General features: G+C 30.2%; 1 protein-coding gene across 3 annotated transcripts in view; it reads left to right on the forward strand.

Annotated features, from left to right (window-relative positions):
- Positions 1–7001, forward strand: part of LOC115878147 (glycerol-3-phosphate dehydrogenase, mitochondrial) — a 65439-nt gene extending 58438 nt beyond the window's left edge. Inside the window, exons 13-14 of one of the 3 annotated variants that reach the window (XM_030894643.1) lie at positions 1860–1961; positions 6388–7001. In XM_030894643.1, coding sequence (XP_030750503.1) covers positions 1860–1961; positions 6388–6522 — 237 coding nt within the window. In that variant the 3' untranslated portion in view covers positions 6523–7001. Of the gene's footprint in view, positions 1–1714; positions 1814–1859; positions 1962–6387 lie in introns of all 3 variants that reach the window. The other 2 variants (XM_030894571.1, XM_030894710.1) reach the window with 2 other exon arrangements.
- Positions 7002–8580: the final 1579 nt, after the last annotated feature.

An 8580-nucleotide genomic window follows, 5' to 3' on the forward strand; every position in this document is an offset into this window, starting at 1 on the left:
ATAAGTATTCGCTATATTTATTTAGATTAAAGCTGCAAAAATTAGTGTAAACCGAAATTTATTATGGCTATGTTGGTCACATTGAGCCGTGTTCAGCAACGTTGTCGTTTATTATTTGACAATTATCATAATGTCAGTCATTTCGTATAATATCGTGTTATTGTTGAATCTTTGTGAGTAATTCTCGTTTCTTTTGCCTAATAAAAAAATAGTAATTTTTTAAAATTTGTACTTTTAAGCACAAACAGTTCTTTTAAGAACTAAATTTTCGAGTTTTTGTATTGCATTTCTTGAAATTGTGTGTTGAAAATACGCCGAAGCGTTTAAACAGTTGAAGTAAAGAGCGTGTAGCTTCCCTGATAAACTATTTTGAACGAGAACGTGACAATAAAAAGGTGCTTTATTACCCTTGACTGCAGTCAGAGAAGTAAGTTTGATTGGTAAGCACATTATACCACTTTCAAAGTTATTTTTACGTTAGTTTTTAGTAAATTCTGTGATTAATAGTTTGTACATTACCGGCACCCACTTATTTGTTATTACCACTTGTGGTGTTGTAAGTTGTACAACAATAAATAAATAAATAACCCATAATAAATAACGCTTAGAATAATCTTCATAATGAACTCGTTTTTGCCAATATGTAATAATATTTTACTTCTATCCAAAAAAATCCTTTATGGGTATTTCGCCACTGCACTGCAAGAAAAATTTACAAAATAAAATAGTTATTTTTTGTAAACACTTCTGCGTTAAACTTAAACGGACGCTGCTTGTCAGAAGTTGTGTTTACAGTAATAAAAATTTGCCTAACAAAGAAAAAAATGCTTAACGTGTCGGAAAGTTTTCTCTTTCCGTCGTCGGAAGCAAAAAAAAATATAAAGAATCAAGAAAAAAACAATTTAAAATATTTAAATTGAACTATTCGAGAACACTTTACTTTTTAAAACATATACGTCTACAAGAAATCGTTGACGTTCTGTTAAAATGACATTATATTCACTATTTTACTTGTCACTATTTTTTTAACAGAACGTCAACGATTTCTTGTAGACGTATCTGTTTTAAAAAGTAAAGTGTTCTCGAATAGTTCAATTTAAATATTTTAAATTGTTTTTTTCTTGATTCTTTATATTTTTTTTGCTTGCGACGACGGAAAGAGAAAACTTTCCGAAACGTTAAGCATTTTTTTCTTTGTTAGGCAAATTTTTCTAAACGGTAAACACAACTTCTGACAAGCAGCGTCCGTTTAGGTTTAACGCCAGAAGTGTTTACAAAAAATAACTATTTTATGTTGTAGATTTTTCTTGCAGTGCAGTGGCGAAATACCCATAAAGGATTTTTTTGGATAGATGAATCCGCCACATAGGTATAGACATTTTTTAATATTTTACTTATTACATATTGGCAAAAACTAGTTATAAAACAAATAAATCTATTAATTACTAAAATATTTAATATTAAATAAAAAATAAAACGTAAAAATCTTTAAAAAATAATATAGTAAATATATTGTTTCCCAATTTTACATTAAGATTCATTCCATAAATCCATGACAATCTGGCAGCGCTGTCGCCATCGCTTGTCACTCAAAGTTGATCACGCGCATCGAAAATTGTTTTGCGCTTACCGTAGATATATATTTCCTAGCCACTATTTTTTTAAACTTTGTTAATATTTTTATTTTGCTATAATTTATTTTTTACTCTGTCAGTCTCTAGGTTTGAAAATTACTGACGAGGAGATCCACAATTTGTTATCAGACATAAACGTCACTTTCAATGGACAACTTGAAATGGCTGATTATTTACAAGTAAGTTTTATATGAACCGAACTAATAGTTTTTTGTCCCTTTACAGCAACACGGTGAGAAGGAAGTACCCGGAGACCAATTGCACGATATTCTCCGCGAAATCGATACGAACATGAACGGACAAGTCGAACTTGACGAATATTTACAGGTTTGGACCAGTTTTACCCCCTCAGTACCAATTTTTTACACTCTAATCCATAAAAGAGGTTTGTTCCAACATAGCAGAGAACCGTTCTTGGTAGGGTTACGCTTATGCGCAGTAGAAAAAAGACTTTTGCGTTCTAACAGAATAATTGTAATCGTTTGTGAACCGGATTCGGAAACCTGATTTCGATTCGAGGAGTCTAAAAGTTGTTTCTTACTATAGCTTCCGTATCAGCTCCATTCCGTTTCCCTTCCGTTTACACAAAATATTATATCATGTAAATGAATAGGACAATGCACACTATACGTTCCGTTTCCCTTCCGTTCCATATTCTTTCCTTCCGTACATTTTTTGGTGGACGGACTGAAGCGTATCGGAAACAGCGTTGTCAAGTTCTTACATTTGTACCAGCTCTGTTAAAATTTTGCTGATATTTATTCATTCTTTCACCTCATAATTAAACCTATTACCTTTTTTAAAAGATACAAATTTTTAAAATAAAACTTGAAATGATATAAATTGTACATGGATATGGAATGGAAAAGGAAGGTTAGGTTAGGTTGTAACCTTGTTGGTGTTAGGACTGACCTGCATATTAAGATTTTGTGTCAGCTGATTATTGTTTTTCTTTTACTTCTTTTGGTTATTTTCTTTTTGTAATTTGCTGATTCTTCAAGTTTTATTTGGTATTTATCGTTTTTATACATATTTAAATAAATATTTTTATATTTTTGTACCAAACATCGTGAGTGACGCAGAAGACAGTGATAATAAATATGTGGATATCACTGCAGATGATTTGAAACGTTTGTTAAATAAAGCAAAGATGATTTCGTAATTAAAAAATAAATAAATTCATTAAAATACAAAATTAAAAAAAAAACTATATTGAACTATATATAAACTTTTAAAACTTATATCGAAAATGTATCTAACTTATATTAATAATAAAAAATTAGGTTTTGAATTTGGTTCTAAAATCAGTTCAAAAAGCGTTCCAACCCGCATTTAATTTTGGTATAGGAACAGAACTGTCCAAGTCGACACATGCGTACCAAGTCCGATGCCAGCGATTCCAATTACTGTACTAGAACGGAACACATTTCTGTGTTGGAACAAACCTAAGAACTCACACGACAAACATATTGGAAACCAGAAGAGGTACAGGGATGGTTAAATTACAGAAAAGTTGTGCCTTGCTGAACCCAACATGTGTATGTGTATTTTAAAGATTGGTTCTAGTTTTCGAAATATTCAATAAATTCAATATTTTACTATTTTTGACCGTTTATTGAATTAAACAATATAAATCAGAAATGAACAGAGATTGAACTGAGTCTTTTTTTATACTTTTCCAATTTTGTGGAAAAATTCAAGATGTGAATGCAGAAAATGTATCTTGAGAGACATTCGAGCTCCAATCTTGTGGTAATTTTGCAACAAATTGTCGATTACTTGCTTGTAATCCGGTGATTTATGATTACCGAGAAAGTTGTGAAGAATATTTTGAAACCATGCCCATGCTGCTGCCTCATCAAGCGTTAAACATTTTGTAAACGTTGCGTCAGCCATTAGTTTTCGAATATCAGGTCCGACAAATATTTCTTCTTTGATTTTTGCGTATGACAGTTTTGAAAACAACTTGGTTAAGTACTGGAAAGCCGGTCCTTCGCGATTGAGCGCTTTGACAAAGTTCTTAAAAAGGCCAAGTTTAATGTGAAGAGGTGGCAGTAAAACGTCCTGTGGGTTTACAAGTGATACAGAGGACACATTTTGTTGTCAGTGCTACAGCCATGCGCGAACTCGAAAACTAGAGCCAATCTTGACAAACGGATTGAAGATCTGAGTTCAGGGCATCAAATAACGTTAAGAATCGTTCTCATCTGCTCGGGTCCAAAAGTTGACCCGAATTTGTAAACTTGTGTAATATATAATAAAAATATTCCCGCAAGAAGCAATGTATTGGACAGAGATGTGTATACGGATCATTTCGACTATGTGTGTAGAACAAACAAGTAATATTTTTTTGTGATACATTGAGAAGTCATAAGTTTAAAAAAAATGAAGTAAAAAATCCAGGTCAGTATTTAAAAAAATAAAGTTGATGATTATCTCGGAAACGGAACGTCCAATTAAAAATCTAATAACGCCATGTTGTAGAGCAGAAAAAGTAACAATGAATGTGAAATTTTTATTGTCATATCTTTTCAAATAAAGTCTTTTCAAATAAAGAAAACTAAATCGGAAAAATTCGTTTTTTTTCTGAAAAAATATCTTCGAAAGTAATCGGATTTTTTTAGATATAGAAACACGACGTCGTAGTGTTCAGAAAAAAACGCATTTTTTTTCAAATTTTATCATCTTTCTATCTCTTCTGGTTTACGAGATAACCCCTGTAGTGTGAGTTCCTATATGAGACACCCTGTATGCAACCCGCAAACTTTTGCTAAGTTCTTTGTTTTTTAAAGCTTGTTTTTTTTCATCCACCGTGCCTGGGTTTCCTTTCTGTTTGCATAATATTTATATACTTAATCTTGTTTTTTGGGCTGTTTAGAGTTGACACTGTTTATTAATACACTAAACATTATAATACACACTAATTTTTGTTTGAAAATGCTGTTTATTGGTATAGAGTTTTCTTTTGTATTGATTTTTACTATAGTCTATAAAATGAATAACTTTGAATTTTGACCGTTATTTTTTACCAACATGGCAAATATAAAATCCCTCTATCAAAAAAGTTACTGATATTCTTTTAATTGAGTGCCTGAACGAATCAGATAGGTAACTCTTTTTACTTTCGTGAAATAGAAAAGGAAAATTATAAAACAAGTGACAGTTCTTCCTCTTCTTGCAAAAATCAACACGAAATAATTGTCAAAAGTAAAATGTCATCAGCTTTTGACATTTCTAAATATCAGACCAATGTCGTCTCTAATAGAACAGCCTCGGAGCCAGATTTATGACGTCACGCTAGTTGGATACTACGGATTAATAAATATGCTGTAGAATACATGGAAAACATAATTATTCCTCGTATTTTTGGTTTGTACTTTAAAGATAATAATAATAATACTTATATGTAATAATTTACATATAAAATTACAGCGATCTTTATTTCATAGCCATCGCTGACGCCTTTTTTCTGTGATATTGTATTATCTGCAAATATAATTTTTCGAACATTGATACTTGCAAAATATACATATAAATTTTGTGAATGCAAATAATAATACATCACTATTAGTAGATATTGAATATTTTTTGTTAAATTTGATCGATTTTCAAACCCCAAAATTTAAAATATATTTTACATTTTACCCATTATCTTATGTACCTATTCATGATTTGTATATTGTAAAACATTTGCTGCATTTGTATGGTTCATAGTTAATTTGCCAAAGTATTTATTACTACTATTACTCTTACTATAAATAGGTATATATATTGTATTTATTAACTGCATATTATGTATATTTCATGTAGACTATATCATTTTTAAAATACAAACTAAAAATACGAGGAAGAATTGTGATTTCCATGTTTTCTATAACATATTTATTAATCCATAGTATCTAACTAGCGTCATAAATCTCGCTCCGAGGCTGTTCTATTAGAGACGACATTGTGTCAGCATGTCCGCAAGTTGCTAACCTAATAGAATTTACACTAGAAAAGCCCGCGGGAATTGTCAAATTCAAAGTTATTCGTTTCACAGACTATAGTTATATTGTTGAGTTATCTACAAATGTACGTATATGATCTATGATACAAACGAACTAATAGTACAGGATCCGGCTGTGATTTATTACGCTCATCGCATTTTTAATCTTTAAAATTTTTAAAATTTATTCGTTTTTTGACTTGGTGTGTTTTGCTTGTAAACCGACGATATTTTAACTTCCACAGACTGGCTCAAAAAAGTGAGTGGATCGTGATGCTTTTTTTTAATTGGAACACCCTGTATATTATTGCAATTTTGCCTTCCTTTCTGTTCACTTTACATAACCTTAAGATATTTTAAATATGTTTTGAGAGTTCAGAAATATTAATAAATAAATAAAAAAAATCAGCCTTTTAAAAAAAGATATTAAAAATACAAGGCTATTTTTTTTCTCTATTTTTTTTTAAATAGAACCCCCATAGTTCATTATTTCTTTATAATCTGAAATAAGAATCTAAATTATTATTTCTTTGTTAGAATGGAAAGTTAAAAATTGTACATTTTTTTATTTTTGTATTTCAAAATTTTTAACGATTTTTTTTTATCAAACCTAATGATTTTTATCCAGTATTTTACTGTTTTTGGTTTTAAAGTAGACATACATTTCAGCATTTACCAGCTTTTGAAATGCAAATTATTGTATTAACAAAAATTAAACAGAAAATTATAATCAAAACAAAAATTATATTTTTTTTCGGTTTCTAGATGATGTCAGCTATCAAGTCCGGACATGTCACTTATTCCAGATTCGCCAGAATGGCTGAACTAGAGGAACAGCAACACGAGAAAGAGATGTTGAAGAAGAAAATCAGTGTTGAAAGGAGTGGGGGTGGATTGTAATACATATCTAAATATTGTATAATACTGATCAAACCAATCTCAGAGTTACTAAGAGTTACCTATATTTTTTTAATTGATTGTAACTTGACTTCAGAATATTGTACAGAGTGGTCGAAATTGTTCTGTTTTAACAGAGAAAACCTATTTCCTGACTAGATAGAGCAAACCCGACATAGATGTCATAGGCTCGATTTCTGAGACACGTCTAATGGCGTAAACCGCCTGTTGATATTTTCACTGCTGACTGAGATAGGGGGTCTTTTTTAATTTTTTACCATTTGGAAAATTGCCCATAAATTTTGTATTTCGCGGAATAATAAAATTCTGGAAAAACGTTCAACGGCACTTCCAGTAAGTCAAGCACAATCCAGTGGCGTAGTCAGTTTTTTCCTATACTTGCTTTTTTGTCAGAAATACTAAAAAATATATTTTTTTAAATGCAAATCATAGTTGGCTATGAACTTAAAAAAATGCTGGCGTTTAATCCTTTCCAACGATTTAAAGTTATGTGTATTTACAGACTTTGTGTTGACCTATAGTTGCTTAATTATTTTGTATCACAATTTAATATTCTATATTATTATTTATCTGTATAATTAAAGACTTTTGAAGGGATAAATCAACATTCTATATTAGTATTACCATTTAGAATTAAAACGCCAGGGTTACAACTGCACTATTAAATGGAGAATTGGAATTTAGAGAGAATTGGATTGGAACAAAGGGCCCCATATCTTGGCCCCCATATCTAGGCCTGCTAGGTCCTGTAATTCAACTCCTTTCAACTTTTTTATGGGGAAAATTAAAAGACCTTATCTATAATGGAAGAACCATTGGGACGAGAAAAGAATTGCAGAAGATTACTAGGCAAGCTTTTGGACTTATTACACTAGTTTGCCTAATAAATCGTTATAACTCTGTGCGCAAAAGATGTTTATTGTGTATTCAACAAGGAGGTGCTCAGTTTGAACATTTTTGATGATTTTTTTATAAAACTATATTCGCCACACAAAAAATACGTTTTTTAGTCTTATTCTTTGTTTATTGTAATTACTAATATTAATATAGAATGTTAATTTACCTTTTCAAAAGTCTTTAATTATGCAGATAAATAATAATATAGAATATTAAATTGTGATAAAAAATAATTAGGGATCTAGGTCAGCACAATATCAAGGCCCGCTTCGATACAAAGTTAAAAAACCTAATATTTCTCTCATTCTTAGAAATAAATGCCCATAACTTTATATCGTTGGAAAGGGTTAAACGCCAGCATTTTTTTAAATCTATAGCCAACTATGATTTCCATTTAAAAAAATATATTTTTTATTATTTCTGACAACAAGAGCAAGCGTAGAAAAAAAAACTATACTATAAAATAGTGTCTTACGAAGATTTTTACAGAATTTTATTATTCCGCGAAATAAAAAAGTTACGGGCAATTTTCCAAATGGTAAACAATTCAAAAAGACCTCGTTATCTCAGTTGACAGTGAAAATATCAACAGGCGGTTTACGCCATTAAACGTGTCTCAGAAATCGAGCACATGACATCTATGTCGGTTTTGCTCTAGCTAGTCAGAAAATAGGGTTTCTCTGCTAAAACAGACCAATTTCGACCACCCTGTACATGTACCAGCAGTTGTATTATTTATTAATGGCAAAACTTTTTTTTTATTATTACAGTTTTGCACTATATAACATCATTTTTTTTGGTTTATCTTCAATATAAATATCAAACTTTTAAATATACTCTTCCAGTAATAAATAGATCACTGGTATCTCATTTTATATTTATGCTTTAACCCACCCAAAAAATATTTTATTTATATTTTTTTGCCACAATCATACCATTTTGTATATAAATACAAGTTGTCTAAATTTACCAAACGAGATAAATGAACAGTATCAACTGCCAAATTGAAAGAACAAAAATATCTATAAATATATTTTTTAATTTGTATAAAACTAGTTTTAGGTATATTTGTCTTTTTCTTCCTCTGTAATATAATGTTGAAAGATATTAATTTATTTTATGACAGTTATTAAAGACTATGTT

This window comes from Sitophilus oryzae, unplaced genomic scaffold, assembly GCF_002938485.1.
Source record: "Sitophilus oryzae breed Bouriz unplaced genomic scaffold, Soryzae_2.0 scaffold_1000_pilon_pilon, whole genome shotgun sequence".
Lineage (NCBI taxonomy): Eukaryota > Metazoa > Arthropoda > Insecta > Coleoptera > Curculionidae > Sitophilus > Sitophilus oryzae.